The sequence below is a fragment of the Microcaecilia unicolor genome, chromosome 9 (assembly GCF_901765095.1).
Source record: "Microcaecilia unicolor chromosome 9, aMicUni1.1, whole genome shotgun sequence".
NCBI classification, from domain to species: Eukaryota; Metazoa; Chordata; class Amphibia; order Gymnophiona; family Siphonopidae; genus Microcaecilia; species Microcaecilia unicolor.
Window position 1 is genome coordinate 217,293,521 of NC_044039.1, and position 18,109 is coordinate 217,311,629.

Below are 18,109 nucleotides of genomic sequence, written 5' to 3' on the forward strand. Positions count from 1 at the left end.
GGAGCAGCAGCAGCCCAGGTGGGGGGCGGTCCTGCCAGTGTCTCTCAGCAGCCCTGTCCTGAACTTCTGCAAAAATTCTGATTGGCACTTGGATTACCTCTCCTTCCATGTCTAACACCACTTCTTACGTTCTTTGTTTCTTAGCATTGGAGGCTATGGAAATTTTTCGGACATTATTACCCTTCCAAGTGAGTACTGTTTGATCTACACCTCCTCCCAGTACAGTTTCTGTCTTTATTACTAAACCATGGCTTTGATAAACTGAAGCCACACATCCTTCCCCAAACTCATCCCTATATGATGTTAGAATAGTCAACTTCTTCTACATCAAACTATTTAGAAATATATGGATTGTTGGTTCATAGCCTGAGAGAGGAATCCATTGTACAGTAGAAGCCTCGTTTTGTAGGAACTGGGATGTCTAGGTCAGGATGGTCACGATTCTCTAATATCTTACAAAAAGGCATAGCCAAATGTAGAGCCTTCTATAAAATATCTATAAATACATATTTGCTGGAACATACAGTAGGAACATCAATTTTAGAAAGCTACAAATAAAACAGAGCTTCATTACTTTGCTGCCTCCACATTCAAGTGACGGTACTTATACAGAGAAGTGACAATTTCATGATTGGTAAAAGGGGCCCCTAATTGGATACAAATTGACTTGTTGGGTATTGAAAGAACTTTTTGCCCTCAGAATATATGAAGTCTGGATAAGCTGCCTGTTGCAGCATTTAAGTAAAGTTCCTGTTTGATTCATTAAAAAAACCTGGACCGGAGCCTTTCTTGGAGTGAGAGTGAAATTCATTTGTTCCCAGACCATAGGCGCCGACTCCGTGGGTGCTGTGGGTGCTCAAGCACCCCCAATATTTTCAAACCTGCCCTCCTTGCTTTCCTGCCGCTCAGCCAGCGCTTAAAACTAATTTTACTGAACGGCAGTGAAAGAAGCAGAGTACATGCTCCGTCTTCACCTTTCTTCTTCCCTCTCAGCTGTGGTCCTGCCCTTGCGTAAACAGGAAATGAGGGCGGGACCACAGCTGAGAGGGAAGAAGAAAGGTGAAGACGGAGCCGGCTGTACTCTGCTTCTTTCGTTCAGTCAGGTAAAATTAGTTTTAAGAGGTAGGGCAGGGAAGAAATCGCTGAACATTGATGCTGGACAGGGGGCAGGGGACAGGGGAGAGAGGAGAGTTGCTGAACATGGATACAGGGGAGGGCAGGGGACAGGGGAGAGAGGAGAGTTGCTGAGCATGAGTACAGAGGAGGGCAGGGGGCAGGGGAGAGGGGAGAGGGGAGAGAGGAGAGTTGCTGAACATGGATACAGGGGAGGACAGGGGAGAGTGGAAAGTTGCTGAACATGGATACAGGGGGGGCAGGGGAGAGAGAAGAGTTGCTGAACATGGATACAGGGGAGGGCAGGGGAGAGAGGAGAGTTGCTGAACATGGATACAGGGGAGGACAGGGGAGAGTGGAGAGTTGCTGAACATGGATACAGGGGCAGGGGAGAGAGAAGAGTTGCTGAACATGGATACAGGGGGGACAGGGGAGAGAGGAGAGTTGCTGAACATGGATACAGGGGAGGGCAGGGGACAGGGGAGAGAGGAGAGTTGCTGAACATGAGTACAGGGGAGGGCAGGGGGCAGAGGAGAGAGGAGAGTTGCTGAACATGGATACAGGGGAGGACAGGGGAGAGTGGAGAGTTGCTGAACATGGATACAGGGGAGGGCAGGGGAGAGAGGAGAGTTGCTGAACATGGATACAGGGGAGGACAAAGGAGAGTGGAGAGTTGCTGAACATGGATACAGGGGGCAGGGGAGAGAGAAGAGTTGCTGAACATGGATACAGGGGGGACAGGGGAGAGAGGAGAGTTGCTGAACATGGATACAGGGGAGGGCAGGGGACAGGGGAGAGAGGAGAGTTGCTGAACATGAGTACAGGGGAGGGCAGGGGGCAGGGGAGAGAGGAGAGTTGCTGAACATGGATACAGGGGAGGACAGGGGAGAGTGGAGAGTTGCTGAACATGGATACAGGGGAGGGCAGGGGAGAGAGAAGAGTTGCTGAACATGGATACGGGGGGGGCAGGGGACAGGGGAGAGAGGAAAGTTGCTGAACATGGATACAGGGGAGGGCAGGGGACAGGGGAGAGAGGAGAGTTGCTGAACATGGGTACAGGGGAGGGCAGGGGGTAGGGGAGAGAGGAGAGTTGCTGAACATGGATACAGGGGAGGGCAGGGGAGAGGGGAGAGTTGCTGAACATGGGTACAGGGGAGGGCAGGGGGCAGGGGAGAGAGGAGAGTTGCTGAACATGGATACAGGGGAGGACAGGGGAGAGTGGAGAGTTGCTGAACATGGATACAGGGGAGGGCAGGGGAGAGAGAAGAGTTGCTGAACATGGATACAGGGGGGGCAGGGGACAGGGGAGAGAGGAAAGTTGCTGAACATGGATACAGGGGAGGGCAGGGGAGAGGGGAGAGTTGCTGAACATGGGTACAGGGGAGGGCAGGGGGTAGGGGAGAGAGGAGAGTTGCTGAACATGGATACAGGGGAGGGCAGGGGAGAGGGGAGAGTTGCTGAACATGGGTACAGGGGAGGGCAGGGGAGAGAGGAGAGTTGCTGAACATGGATACAGGGGAGGGCAGGGGACAGGGGAGAGTTGCTGAACATGGATACAGGGGAGGGCAGGGGGCAGGGGAGAGAGGAGAGTTGCTGAACATGGATACAGGGGAGGGCAGGGGAGAGAGGAGACTTGCTGAACATGGATACAGGGGAGGGCAGGAGAGAGAGGAGAGTTGCTGAACATGGATGCAGGGGAGGGCAGGGGAGAGAGGAGACTTGCTGAACATGGATACAGGGGAGGGCATGGGGCAGGGGAGAGAGGAGACTTGCTGAACATGGATACAGGGGAGGTCATGGGGCAGAGGAGAGAGGAGAGTTGCTGAACATGGATACAGGGGAGGGCAGGGGAGAGAGGAGACTTGCTGAACATGGATACAGGAGAGGGCAGGGGTCAGGTGAAAGAGGATATTTGCTGAACATGGATACAGGGGAGGGCAGGGGAGTTGCTGGACATAGATGCAGGAGAGGGCAGGGGAGAGAGGAGAGTTGCTGGAAATGGATGCAGGGGAGGGCAGGGGAGAGAGGAGAGTTGCTGAACATGGATGCAGGGGAGAGAGGAGAGTTGCTGAACATGGATGCAGGGGAGGGCAGGGGAGAGAGGAGAGTTGCTGAACATGGATGGATGGGAGGGCAGGGGAGAGATGAAAGTTGGTGTACATGGATGCAGGGGAGGGCAGGAGAAATGATGGACATGGATGGAGGGGAGGGAAGACAGGAGGAGATGCACATGGATGGAGGGGAGAGAGGGAAAATGCTGGACATGGATGGTGGGGAGGGAAGAAAGGAAGTGAGATGAACATGGATGGAGGGGTGGAGAGAAGAAAAATGATGGACATGGATGGAGGAGAGGGAAGAGAGAGGAAGGAGTTGCATATGGATGGAGGAGAGTGAAGAAAGAGGAAGGAGAGGCATACTGACAGAGATGAGGGAAAGGGAAAAGAGGAGAAAAACTACACATGAATGGAGAAAATAGACGCCGGATGGAAAGAGGGAAGAGAGGGGGCAGATGAAGGATGAAAAGGAGAGAGAGAGGGGGCAGATACTGGATGGAAAGGGGGAAGAGAGGGGGCGGATGCTGGAAGGAAAAGGGGGAGAGAGGGGGTAGACGATGGATGGAAAGGGGGGAAACTTAAAGATTGAGGAAAGAAGAAACAAGAGACTGGGACCAACACAATTAGAAACAGTAAACGGCCAGACCACAAAGGTAGGAAAAAATGAATTTTATTTTTAGTTTAGGATAAAGTAGTGTGGTAGCTGTGTTAATAAATACAGAAAATGGAAGTAATGTTTACTAGACTAATTTTAATACATTTTTGACTAATGTTTGGAGACCAAACCCTCCTTTCTTGTGTCAGAACAGAATACCATAACAGCAGTATACTGTCCTGACCTGAGGAAAGAGGTTTTGGCCTTTGAAAGCTAATTGAAAAATGTATTTAGTCCACTAAAATGATATCATATTTTCCATTTTTTGTTTTATTTGTTAACCTATAGAATAGTGATTGAAATATGTCAGTTTTTGAAATTTGCATCTCTTTATATTTGCACAGTACAGGGGGATTGAGGGGTGGGACTGTTCAGGGAAGACGTCCTGGTGCAGGTTGCAGGCAGCCTATGAGTGGCGCTGCCACTGCCCAGGTGAAGACTGCAGTAGATATAATTTTAAGGTATGGGGGAGGGGGACACACTGCCTGTAAAAAAAAAAAAAATTTCAGCACCCCCAATCATTTTGAAAAGTTGGCTCCTATGTCCCAGACTAACAAAGAAATATAAAGATAAAGTGTAATTTAAAACCCTATGGCCTACTGGAGCAAGTCTGACCCAGGTCTGCGCCCAGCTCAGTGAGAAACTAAAACTTTTGCTGTGAGCCTGGTTTCGGGTGCTGACCCAGAGCATGCCAGCTTATACACATTCTAAACCTTTTCTAAAATTGGTTATTACAGATTTACTATACCGCCTTAGCAGTGGCGTACCAAGGGGGGGGGCGGTGGGTGCGGTCCGCCCCGGGTGCACGCCGCTGTGGGGGGGGGGGGGGTGCCGCGCGCCTGTCTGCTACGTTCGTTCTGTGCTCCCTCTGCCCCGGAACAGGTTACTTCACCGGGGGGGAGTGTCCTTTCACCAGGGGGGGTTGTGCTGCACCCGGGGGGGCGGGGGGCGGGGCGCATCGGCGATCCGCCCCAGCTGTCAGCCCCCCTAGGAACGCCACTGCGCCTTAGCTGACGTACAGAACAAGGCGGCTTGCAGACTAGGGGGGAAAGGAGGAAAAGAAAAATTCTTCAAAAGAGAAAAGAGCTCACTATAAAGTGATGTACACTTCTAGGGGGAAGAATGGAATGGGGTGTCAAGAAAGTGAAGTATTCTCAGAGGACGGGTGGTAGGAGGAACCTCATAAACCAGTTAAACTTGCTCATGTCTCATAAGTCTGTTGAAATAACCAGGCCTGGGCGGCTGTTTTAAAACATTTAAAGGAAAGTTCATTGAGTATTATTAGAGGAAGGCTATGCCATAGGAAGGGTGATGTAAAAAAATAAGCACTTCATCGGGTAGTTTCAAATTACGCAGTACGTGAACTAGGTAGTATCAAATAATGATCATTCATGGAGCGGAGGACCTGAGTTGAGGGTTCTAATCTTTACATACATTTTGCCTTTATAATAAGTCAGCTACTTATACATGCAAACAGCACCTAAGGTGAACTTCCATGTGGTAAACATAAAAAGTCATAAAGAAATAGCACTGCTACGTAGTACTTAATATCTAATGCCCTCCCGCGGGAGGTGGTGGAGATGAAAACGGTAATGGAATTCAAACGTGCTTGGGATAAACACGAAGGAATCCTGTTTAGAAGGAATGGTTCCGCGGAATATTAGCGGAGATTGTGTGGCGACACCGGTAATTGGGAAGCAAAACCTGTGCTGGTCAGACTTTTACGGTCTGTGCCCTGATCGTGACTGAATAGATAGGGATGGGCTGGAGTGTAAATTTTAAGGTTTCGACATTAGCTTCAGAACTTTTAGTACAAGAACAGTACTGGGCAGACTTCTATGGCCTGTGCCCTGAGAATGGCAAGGGCAAATCAAACTCGGGTATACATATAAAGTATCACATACCATGTAAAATGAGTTTATCTTGTTGGGCAGACTGGATGGACCGTAAGGTCTTTATCTGCCGTCATTTACTATGTTACTCTCTGGGGTTCTACATGGAAAGTTGCTACTAATTGGGATTCCGGAAACTTGTAACTCTTTAGGATTCCAGAATCTTCAGAACTTTTAGTACAAGAACAGTGCTGGGCAGACTTCTCTTGTCTGTGCCCTGAGAATGGCAAGGACAAATCAAACTCAGGTATACATATAAAGTATCACATACCATGTAAAATGAGTTTATCTTGTTGGGCAGACTGGATGGACCGTAAGGTCTTTATCTGCCGTCATTTACTATGTTACTCTCTGGGGTTCTACATGGAAAGTTGCTACTAATTGAGATTCCGGAATCTTGTAACTCTTTAGGATTCCAGAATCTTCAGAACTTTTAGTACGAGAATAGTGCTGGGCAGACTTCTACGGTCTATGCCCTGATCGTGACTGAATAGATAGAGATGGGCTGGAGTGTAAATTTTAAGGTTTCGACATTAGCTTCAGAACTTTTAGTACAAGAACAGTACTGGGCAGACTTCTATGGCCTGTGCCCTGAGAATGGCAAGGGCAAATCAAACTCGGGTATACATATAAAGTATCGCATGCCATGTAAAATGAGTTTATATTGTTGGGCAGACTGGATGGACCGTACAGGTCTTTATCTGCCGTCATTTACTATGTTACTATTATATAAGACCAGGAGAATATAAGAAAAAGAAATTCCTTGCAGTGTCTCTGCTCCAGAGGAAGGTCACACAATGATTTTTGAGGATTAGGTTCTCTATGACTGCAGGCCTAGTTGGCGTGGAATCCATACAATCTTTAATATGTCTGTGATTGGTTTTCTGTTCATAGATATCTTTAGACTTTTCAATCCAAACCTCGTTGGCGCTGCACCAAAACGGACTCTGAGTACTAAACCATCACCCCTGGAAGACACTGCCCTTAATCTAGCAGTAACTGGAGCCAACACTTAGTAAGTCAAGAAGATCATCTTTGTATTTCCTAACTCTTATCCTACTCTTCCTTTCCAAAATGAGAGCTTAGCCATCGTTTGATATATTTAGCCCCAGCTTGGCACTTGGTATTCAGTAATGATTTTGGTCACTGTCCCTGAGCCCTTAACAAACCATACCACTAACTGAACTTCAGCCCACGAGGGTGTCTTTGATATCAATCATTCACCACATCATCTCTGTAGTAATTAACTTTCTCACAACTGAAAATATACTTAAGAAATTTACAACCCATAGCTTAGATCCATGCATGGGTTCCTAGATGAATCCCCAGGAGGATAACAAGGAATCTCATAAACCACTTTTCTGATATTTTATTTCAAAATTTAGAAAACATAAAAGCCTATAACTGGCCTCTGTCAAATTAACTGGTGGTCTTAGCCAATGCTTTGTTATGTAGGAAAAAAAGGTACCAGTATTCAAACAGGGCTAACCTTAAGGGCAGAGTCACTATGGCTCTGCCTCTACAGTAGCCACACCCCCACAATAGCCACACCCATTTTACCAGCCATGTCGCATATAAAACGGCATCATTGAAAATAGTACATCAGTCACTAGGCCCAACAAAAGAACCCCTAAGAGTGACCATAAACTAATAAAATATGTAGACAAAAATTCATCAGAAACCCCCCCAAAAAACAGATTCTGACATACAGGATAACACCAGTAAATTTCAAAAACTGACATATTCCATTCACTACATTACAAATTAACAACTACAAATGAAACAAAAAAATTAACACAGCTACCACACTATTTTATCTTAAATAAAAATAAAATTCTTTTTTCTACCTTTGTTGTTTGGCCACATACTTCGTTTCAGTTGTGTTGGTCCCAGTCTCTGGTTTCTACTTTCCTTGTCTTTTAACTCTATTGCCAGGATTTCCTGTTCATTTGTCATTTTCTCTCCTTCTTTTCCTTTGTTTTCTTCAGTTTATTTTCTGCCTCTGTCCACATTTAATTCTTTCTTACTATCCAATCTTCAATTTCCCTCTTTTGACTGTGTCTGCCCATCAGTGCAATTTTTCTAGCAAAAAAGGTGCCGATACTCAAATGCCAGGCCACCCTTCAGGGGTGGGGTGATCACTGAGGGACCCACCCCACAATAGCCAGGCCCCCTGCAACCAGTCACATAATCTATGACAAGGCAGAATTGGTGTGTAGAGCCTGAGCTCTTTCATTAAAACTTGGGGGTCCATGGGTCAATTTTAACAGACAATGGAAAAGGTGCCGGTACCCAGTACCCCCAAGTACCCCCTCAAAAAAAGCCCTGCTTTTTTCACATGTAGCAGTGATTTTGATTTCTACAGGCATTTCTTTTTTCTTTCATTTAGGAGGCTTATCAACATGAGCTATTGTTAAGACGTTATTTTACTGTTAACTTGTAATTAGCTTGATTGTTCTATACTTGGCTCACTTTTGATAATGTGATGTCATAATGCCTCATTCCACCAATGGCTAACAGCCAACCTCATCAGTGATGTCACAATGGCCTGATCACCCACACATGGGTCCCTTTTATCCAGTGCGTTTGTTCTAGCAAAAGAGGTGCCGGTACTCAAATGCTAGGCCACCCTTCAGGGGTGAGGTGATCACTGAGGGACCCATTCCACAATAGCCAGCCCCCCCCCCCCACACACACACACAATAGCCAGGCCCCCTGCAACCAGTCACAGAATCTATGACAAGGCAGAATTGGTGTATAGAGCCTGAGCTCTTTCATTAAAACTTGTGGTCCATGGGTCAATTTTAGCAGACACTGGAACAGGAGCCGGTACTCAGTACCCCCGAGTACCCCCTCAAAAAAAGCCCTGCTGCCTATACAGCTTGCCCCTTTCTCCTCCCCACTTCCATCCAGCAGGTCCCCCTCTCTATTCCCCATCCTTCCCTCTAGCATTTGCCCCCTTTCTCCGTCCCATCCTTCCGTCCAGCATCCTTTTATCCCTTCCTCCATTCATCATTTCTCTCCAGGTCCACTGCTGCATCTCCTGATGAGCAACAGGCAAAGCAAGCAGTAGCAATATGCAAATGAATATGCTAATATGGAGGACGGAAGGAAGGAAGGGAAAAAAAGCTGCCTTTTTTGGGGAATAACCATAGCTCGGGTGTGCACTGTCGGCTTTGCCGGTCCCCTGCCCCTCTGATGTCAACTTCCTTTTCTGGGGCAGGGGACCGGCAGAGCCGACAGTGCACGACCGAGCACTGCAGACCTACACCTGCTACTGCTTGCTTTGCCTGTTGCTGCTGCTACTTGTTGGAAGAAGCAGCAGCGGCCGCAGGAGAGAGGCGGGAGATGGTGGATGAGCGAGCAAGAAAAAAAAAAAGGTGCTGATATGCAGTACCAGCACAATAAAAAGCCCTGGTCTTAGCTCATTGGTTTCTATATCAGTAGATAGGAAACTGCTGTCATAGTTTACCTATAATTATCTTTGTCGTTGGCAGACTCAGCAGTAAGGTACAAGCAGGAAGATTAAATTATCCTCTCACATATAGATGGGGTGCATTCAGAGCCATATTGGGGCACATTGGCAAGGTGATATGGAGGCATGCAATATTATTGGTGCCATACTGTGCCTGGAAGTGGTGTGTGTGTGTGTGTGTGTGTGTGTGTGTGTGTGTGTGTGTGTGTGTGTGTGTGTGTGTGTGTGTGTGTGTGTGTGTGTGTGTGTGTGTGTGTGTGTGTGTGTGTGTGTGTGTGTGTGTGTGTGTGTGTGTGTGTGTGTGTGTGTGTGTGTGTGTGTGTGTGTGTGTGTGTGTGTGTGTGTGTGTGTGTGACCAAGCTTGCACTGTTGTTTATCTAATTCCGGAAGTTCCAACCATTCGCATTCTGTCAGTAATCTTGGCCTTCCTTTTTTTCAGTGAGTTTCCTGAACAGACAAGAAATCTGGTGGACAGCCTGAAAACCTATCCAGTAAGAGGGTTTTAGATTTTTATCTCTCATGGAAATAACAGGTTACTTCATAGACGGTCAGTGGCCCAACTGTTTGGGGAGGCTAAAGGGGTGGGGCCAGGGGTGGAGCTTAAATCCATAATTGTCTGATACACAGAAAAAATAAATAAATAAAAATAAAAGTCACAATTAATACCTTTTATTAAATTTAGATATTAGATATGCATCATATGTCAAAGAATAAAGTGGTTGCTCAAAGCATATTCTAACCACAATCGCTCAACTGCAAAACACTATGCACAACTTTGTGCAAAAACACACTAAGAACCTTACTGTACCATAAATATTACACTGGGCAGAACCTAATACACCAATATACCACCCATACGGAAAATGCAGACCGTCAACAATATGACACAAGGGATCATAATATCACAATTCTCATGTAGAGCCACAAAACACCCTAATTCATGTTTAATGTGGGATAAAATGCCATAAATAAGTAAATAAATATAAACTTTTAATATTGAGCACCTGATTCTCAAAGTGGACATATTCCAAACACTATAATGAAAATAAAATGATATTTTCTACCTTTGTAGTCTGGTGACTTTTTCTGATCATGCTGGCCCAGTATCCGATTCTGCTGCTATCTGTCCTCAGTGCAGGTCAGGAAGTCATCCTCGTTAAATATCTCCCTGGCAACTGTTTAAATCCCCCATCTTATAGACCTCTTTCTGACTCCTTCCCACAGGGGACTAAAGGTACTTATTTCATATATTAGGTTCTGTATAGTTTCTCTAACCTCCATTGTCACCCAATCATAAGGGAGTGGCATTAGGAGCCGTAATTGAAAACTAATTCCCATAACTACTGCTTTCTGTCCAAAACTGAGTATCACTTGTATGTGATCTACCTTGTAGGCTAAATGTTAGGTAAAGAGAAGATAGAATCAATAAAAATAGAGACAGAGATAGGTTTAAATAGATAGGTACATTTTATTCCTTACCCAAAGACAAGTCTTTAAGTTGATACAAATACAGACATCAGATTCTGGGTTTATCTGCACAGCGCCCTGCCGTCTGAGAGAAGCGTTGGGGAGGAGACCAAAACTAAGGCAAAATCTCCCCTCTTTTATACACAAACCTCTCCATAGAAGTGAATGGTGAGAAACCTTGCTCCTAATCTTTCTCACTTTCTGAGATCATACTTTCCCACGCGGTCTTATCAGCATGTTTTGGGAAGCGTTGAGATAACAGTTTCACATCTCCCTGTTGCAATACTTTTCACACCATCTTAAGAACTCTGTATGACCTCTGTATCATTTTATACAAAAATTATAAGCTCCATTTTATTCATCTGATCCATCACTCTTTCATTACAGGTGCTGTATTTGAATTAAAAATTGTACCAATTTGTGGCAGGACTCATTGTTCAGACCTGCTTTTTTCAGATTCTCAAATATTAAATCATTTACTTGTTGTTTGGCCTAGTCAGTACTTTTTCAGTTGTTTTAGGCTGCATAGCTTTGGCCATCACTATTCCAGTGGTAGCCTTAAAGCCAGGCCATATATTAACATTCCCCTCTTCACCCTATCCCATAGGGTGACACCAGGGTTAACGTACCTTGGTACCATCCGTTCCAGAAGGTATTCTATGAGGCCATCAAATTATCTGAGTCTTAAGATCAACTGGTACAATTTGTTTAGTTTTCGGTTGAGACTTACTCAAACCTGTAGCGAGAAATGTTTTTATGAATGGGACTAATCCATGAGCTCATTTACAAAATCCCATGAAATATAGGTATGCGGGTAATAGCAATTTCAGGTGGATCATACTAATAGGCTGTTTAAGGTTGAATCCTTAAACAGGTCGGGATTCCTGGACCTTACTAGTACTCATCATTGGCATCCAATCATGAGCACTAATAAGTGGATAGCAAGTATGAGGTTGCCTCATACAGCAAAAATGGTCAATCCTAGGAAAATTTATATTAACCAAGGTCATGCATGGATCTTGACATATGCATAATGACCTGGAAGTATGGGAAGCATTGTATATATCCGTTACCCCTCTTGGAGCTTAGTCAAACCTACAGAAAGACATGCAGCTCAAGTAAGCCTACACCAAAGTTAAACAATTGCATAACAGGTTGATACTAACAGAGTTTACACCTACATTATGATATCAGAGCCAGTATTAGGGTTTGATGTTACCCTTGTATCTGAGCAATATCGACTTCAATTTAAATTACATAAACAGAAATAACGGGGAAACTCTTGGAAAAACATTTAGAACAATAAAGGAAATAAAACCTTTTCACTATCTAGACAGGATTACTGCTAAATTGAAAATACAACATAATATGAATCTATAATGTCCATAAACAGCAACAGTAATTCTCAAATTAAGTATCAGTTCTAAATTCTCTTTCATCGATCATGGTTGAGGCGGTGGAAGCGCTGAAGAATCTGGACGGAGGTCTGGAAGATCTAACAGGGCTGGGTTTTCAGGCTGGCTTGCTGAAGGAAGTTGCCGGTCTTGAGATGGTTAGGCTCGTAACATCTGGTTCTGCGGCTGAGTAAACACCAGAAGGGTTCAATAATGAAAAGCCAATTTACATAAATAGCAATAGTATATATGAAATTATATCTCCTGATTGGTAGGGATCAGAGCTTCAACTGCAACCCTCTTAATACTAGGAATTGGGATTTGCATAATATATCCCCACTTCTGGCTTGCATAACGTGCAAGACAGATTGGTAATTATTACAAAGACATGATTAAATAACAATGGTAAAGTATATGAAACAAAAGAGAAGATTACAAAAAAAACAATTAAAATTTAGAGATGATGGTAAATGTTCAATTATTTATGTATGGAGGGCAATGCGTCGCAATTTATCGCCAATAGATATGGAATCTTCACCTACGATGACTACCATTCACCAAGGGTTGAGCCCTCAGCTGCAGGAGGCCAGCAGGACTTACGAGCTAGATGATTCAGAAGGAAGGGTAGAGCCCAAAGCTTTTTGTAACTCCAGTAAGTGGAGAGCCCATTTCTCTTGCTCATGGACCAAGCGATGCATCTGTCGAAACTCACGCTGAATAATGTCTCGTTTCTCACACCAGGTAATGTTGAGGTCTGTGCATCTGTCTTTTAATTTAACGATTCTTTGCTGCAACATAGCCTTCAGATCAGATACATTATCGGGTAGCTCTTCTGTGCTAGCAGTCGTCTCTTCGGTGAGGGACGTCAACGGAATTCCTGTATCCATCTGGGGAAAGGCAAAACCTAAACAGACCAGTAGTGCAATTTATGTGGTTAAGTTATTGAAAGAAGTCAGAATGCTAGGAGGCGGGTCGTGGGTATAAATGGGGGCCAGGAAAGAGGCTTGGTAAGAAACAAAGCATCGAAAATGAAAAATTATAAAAATCCAAAAAAAAGATAAAATATATAAAAAAAAATAGGCTTACATACAGAAATAAAAGAAATTGAAAATAAAAATAAAACAAAATATTATACATCTGAATTGCAGCAAGGCATATTCAGATGGCAATGCAAGAAAAAGGTTCCTCGAAAAAGACAAATGGAAGAAAAAACATTAAAAAGTGCAGCCACTTGATTGACCTTTTCAATCAGTCAAAGAAGTAGGGAGAAGCATATCGCTTTAAGACAAAGCCACCACGTGGTAAGAGTTAGTTGAAGCAAGGTGTTAGTTAAATACACAAAGCATAAATTCCAGGACCGTTACACACAAATAATCTACATCAGTTTTTCTCACAATCACTCACAGTGAAAGACAGAGAGACAAAAAGAGCAATAGTTGCCATTCCAGGGGTTATTGTGATAACCTGTTTTAAATAGAAAGGAATTAGAAAGTGGAATGCATAATTTTCCTTATTTACGTCTGAAAGCTTCACCAAGAATACTACAAAATCTATGAGCAATGCAAAATGTTCCCTCGAATGGCCAGTTCAAGGGAATATTTTCCGCATTTATTCCATATAACGGATAATGGTTATTAAATATTGCTTCTTTCTTAGACAAGGAAATAATGAAAAGCTTTCAGATATCACACACGCCATAAAGAGATATCAAAAATAAAGGCTTTATATTCATGGAATAAATTAAAAAAGTGAATGTCACATCAATTTATGCAGCGCAACAGTTAAAGCAGAAAACATTTTAACAATGAGCAATACACAGCTTATATATAAAAGGGATCTCGTATAAAGTAAAATGGCATAAATAAGTCAGTTCAGGTATATATATAAAAAAAACATAAAATGAATATCCTCTGGGGATCGCTCACCCCTGCAGTTGATAAGAACTCCCCAAGGAAGGTATGCATAGAAACAAATAAATAACTTGCTGACTTAGTTAGGTCATTTGTATGGTACCATAAATATACACTTGCAATTAAACCAAGAGAAATATAAAATAAAAACATGTTACCTGCAATAGAAACAGAAACATCACACCAACACATATACAGAGAAATGGTTTCTGGATACTAAATGAGGAGCTGAGTACTATGAGTAACTGTGAGCAATAAAATCAAATCGGGTTCGGGGTAACGCCTAGTCATTATGGGGTGGGTAATATTGATCCCTAGATCAGAGGTCACTGCGGACGGCGTTGATCCGGGTTCCACAAAGGGAATGACTGGCATTCTGGGGGATTTTGACGGACCTGCGGTTTTCTAAATCTATATGGCTGTGTCTGAAGACATTCAGCAGCATAATGACCGTATTGTTGGCAGCGATAACAGAGCACATCAGGATAGCGATCAGGGCTAGGCCGGGAACGATAGTCTCGTTGTCGCCTAGTATCCCCAAGAGGGCCCCTTGGGGGACCTCGCTGGGGTAGAGAGCGTCGACCCCGTTCTTCTGGGTAATCAGTTCTACGGTCTGGGTGGTAGGGCCGTGGGCCTTGATTTCGGCCGTTATTGTCATAGCGTTGATCAGCATACATAACAATAACAGGGGGAGAGGTCTCAGGAGTATTGCTATTAGGGTCAGAGTTCTTAGAGGTTTTTTTATCTTTAAGGTTTTCAGTCTGCAATACGTCTAGATTAGTACGTATTGTTTTGCGATTTTGCTCTTCATCTTGTTTGCTTTTAATAAGCCTCCTACAATGATGTAGGATATGTTCACGAATTTTAGGCCATTTTTCTAATTGGAGACCCACTGTGTTTTCCAGCTTATTTCTAATCTCTGTAGGTAAGGTACCCTTAAGTAAATGGTAAAATACTGGGAGGGCATTATCAGAGTCGAATTTTTCCTCTGTCTCTTCTTTATATAGGTCTTGGAGTCTCAGTAAATAAGCCTCAATAGGTTCTGAATCCATTTCCCATCTTTGGGAAGTGATAACTGAAAAATCTTTAAGGGTCGGATACATGGTCCGGATTTCCTGAAATACTTTGGTCTGAATTTCTGTCAAAGGGTTGCCGTCATACTGGGTATCTGTTACAAACTTTGCATATCCCGATTGAGTGAATATGTCAGTGACACTAGCGTGTGGGGTTCTGCCAAGGAGCGCTTTCATATCGCCGACTGACAAAGTAGTTCCTAGGGTTATGTCCTGTAATTTCTTTAACCATCGGTTGCCTCCCAGTGCAATATCCGGGAGCTGTAGTATGAGGCTATTTAATTCAACAGCTGAAAGTGGGGTGTATTCCGTATGAGGGACACCACCTGACATTTTATTCAGCAGGGGAAAAAGTTTTACTTTCTCAAGAGGTTTAACCAATGAAGATTTAAGGAGATCAATCGAGGCGGTTGGGGGAAACTGATTCTCATACCTTTTCCAAACCTGAAGGCCTTGGATTAGGTAGAGTGTTGTTTTCTGATCCCAATGAGGGTCAGGGTGATCATAAATAAGATCCCTCACTAGTGAGAGCTTGTCAGACCGCAAGGATCCTTCACGTGGGAAGAGGGCAGACTGGGGCTGGAGCGCCTCAGACCATCCTGCAAGATTATCAATCCATGGTTGGACATAATGCCATGAGTTCTCATGTAAGGCAACATATTGGGCAGGTGTGCTAGGCGGACTAGATAAGATAGGTTCTGCACTGATATTCAGACCTGTAGGGTGACGGGGACTGTTAATGACTGCAAGGCAGCGACTAGATCCCTCATCAGTAAGATAACTGCGAGGATGACGCTGTCTAGTATGATGAGAAATAACATCATGTTGTTGGGGTATCTGGGGTATTTCGGATTTTAATGTAGCAGATGCGATAGTGTCAGGGGGTGCCGACATGGATTTACGTAGGGAACGAAGTCCTTCTGAAACGTATACGAGATCATCTCCTATAGTGGCTAAGGTGAGGCCGGGTGACGGCAGACGGCCTGCACCTGAAGGGACCGACGTGTCATGGGGAAGGGGCTTGGGTAGGTCAAGGTGGGAAGAATCTCCTTCCATCGAGGAGGAGAAACTTAGCACTGGGGGAGGTTCGTTTCCAATATCCATCAAATCTGTTTTAGTTGGAAGTTGTTGTTTTAAAATTTCCCATGCTTCTTCTAATGGGGAAGATATTACTTTTGGTAGACCCCCGGTACCTGGTTTGGCTGGAAGTATGAGAGGACGGCGGAGAAGAGCCAGTTCCTCCGCTAATTGGGGAATTTTACCCTTGGGGCGTGCACCCAATTGGTCCCATCTAGGAGGAGTAGAGCATTCAGGTTCTAGAGTGGGTATGAAAGAGTCTTTCGGAGCTGAGGGAGTTTTAATGAAACCCCGATCATAGAGTTCCTGACAAATAGCCCGTGTCTGTGTAGCAGGACTACATGGAATGAAACCCATTTGTCGCAATTGGGATAGGATAGACTGTAGGGATTCAGCGGGCAAGGGACCAGTTTGGACAGAAGAGTCCAAACGTAGTGGTGGAGGTGATGTTTGAGTTGTGTGCCCCATATGTGGGTAGGTAGTCATGTGTGAGGTCAATCCTGATCCTAGACCAGGACAAGTGGAGGTCTGGGCAGCCACATCAATTTGATTGATGGTAGGGTGCTGGACACAAGGATATTGCTCAATAATGAGTGGGGGTATCTCAATCTCATAGCCTCCCATAGTACGATGTACATGAGGTGGTTGTGGAGTAAGAGTGTGGGTCTGGGTAGTTGCTTGCATCGTTGGAGCAGTGGTGGCGGTGGGCGACTGAGCAACAGTCTGAGCCACTGGTATTGTTGAAGGGGTTAAGGGCGTCTGAGTTTGTGCTGACCCCTGAGATATTGGGATTGAGTTTTGTTGTGATGAGGGAAGAGATAGATCAACAACACCGGCAATGTGCACGGTAGTGGGTGGGTCAAATATCATAGGAGCGGGAGATACTGCAGGTAGCGGGGGTGTCACTGTCTGAGATCCTTGAGATAAGGGGATCTGTGTCTGAGATCCCTGAGAAATCTGTAGCTGAGGTTTATCACAATATCCCGGGGGTATTGGTGTATATCCCACTGCACATGGTAGGAGCTTGGTAGTACCTGCAGTGGTAACAGCATTATAGGGTGGTGGGGCAGTAGGTGTTATTGCCTCTTGGTAAGGGGCTTGATCGCAATCAGACTTCGCTAGGGCTCTGTCATGCTGGTTTTGTGCAATAAGTATAAATTTATTAATAGCCGCTAAATGCTTATCCCTAGATTTTCCTGTTTTGTTGGATTCATTGTAGCAGACCAAGGCTTGGAGCTTACCCGGATCAAATGAGCCCTTTGTTGGCCATTCCAGTCCCGGGTCTTTGGCGGACCAAACGGTATGCCAGGTCTGACATAAACGGGAAAGTTCTTTTTTATCAGCGGGGAAAAAGTTGAGAACTCTTTCCAGGGGGCTAGTGGAGGACTGAGTGGACATAATGGAATTAGGAATAAGGGGAAAGCAATCCACATAGGTGGAGGTGTGCAGTGTAAAATGGCAAATTAAATCTCAAGTTGGATCCTAGTTCAAAGAATTATAATAGGTACCTCTATAAATATATATATATAAAAACGTGCAAAGGAAGATCATTCAAAGGAAAACATGCATCATGCGTATAGAAAACACCTTTATACTCACGCGTCTTCAAGAGCGTTCCAGTGGCGGAACCTAGAACAGAAATTACTAATTGGCGGAAAGCTCAATGCTTTTGCCGCAGGTTATATTAACAAAGAAATGATAGCCATGAACATAAGAATAGTGCAAGAGTCAGTTGTGTCACTTACTATATATATCCTACTCTAAAAATACTGCCCTCCAGAGTATGCTTCTATAGAAATTGACCATGGGATAACACTCGCCATGAATTTTGGTATGGGATAACACTCACCTTGGATCGCACATGGGATAACACTCGCCATGAATTTGATATGGGATAACACTCGCCATGAATTTGATATGGGATAACACTCGCCATATTGAAAACCCCAAAAGTGGGGGAAGCAAAAACTCCAAAAAAAGATTTTAGCGAACAGCGAAA

The 18,109-nt window shown here is 44.4% G+C and overlaps 1 protein-coding gene across 2 annotated transcripts in view; it reads left to right on the forward strand.

The window, feature by feature from the left end:
• PLB1 (phospholipase B1) overlaps positions 1-18,109 on the forward strand; it is an 85,352-nt gene that overhangs the window by 22,888 nt on the left and 44,355 nt on the right. For both annotated transcript variants that reach the window (XM_030214675.1, XM_030214676.1), the window contains exons 6-8: positions 145-188; positions 6,609-6,729; positions 9,629-9,680. In XM_030214675.1, the coding sequence (XP_030070535.1) occupies positions 145-188; positions 6,609-6,729; positions 9,629-9,680 (217 nt within the window). The remainder of the gene's footprint in view (positions 1-144; positions 189-6,608; positions 6,730-9,628; positions 9,681-18,109) is intronic.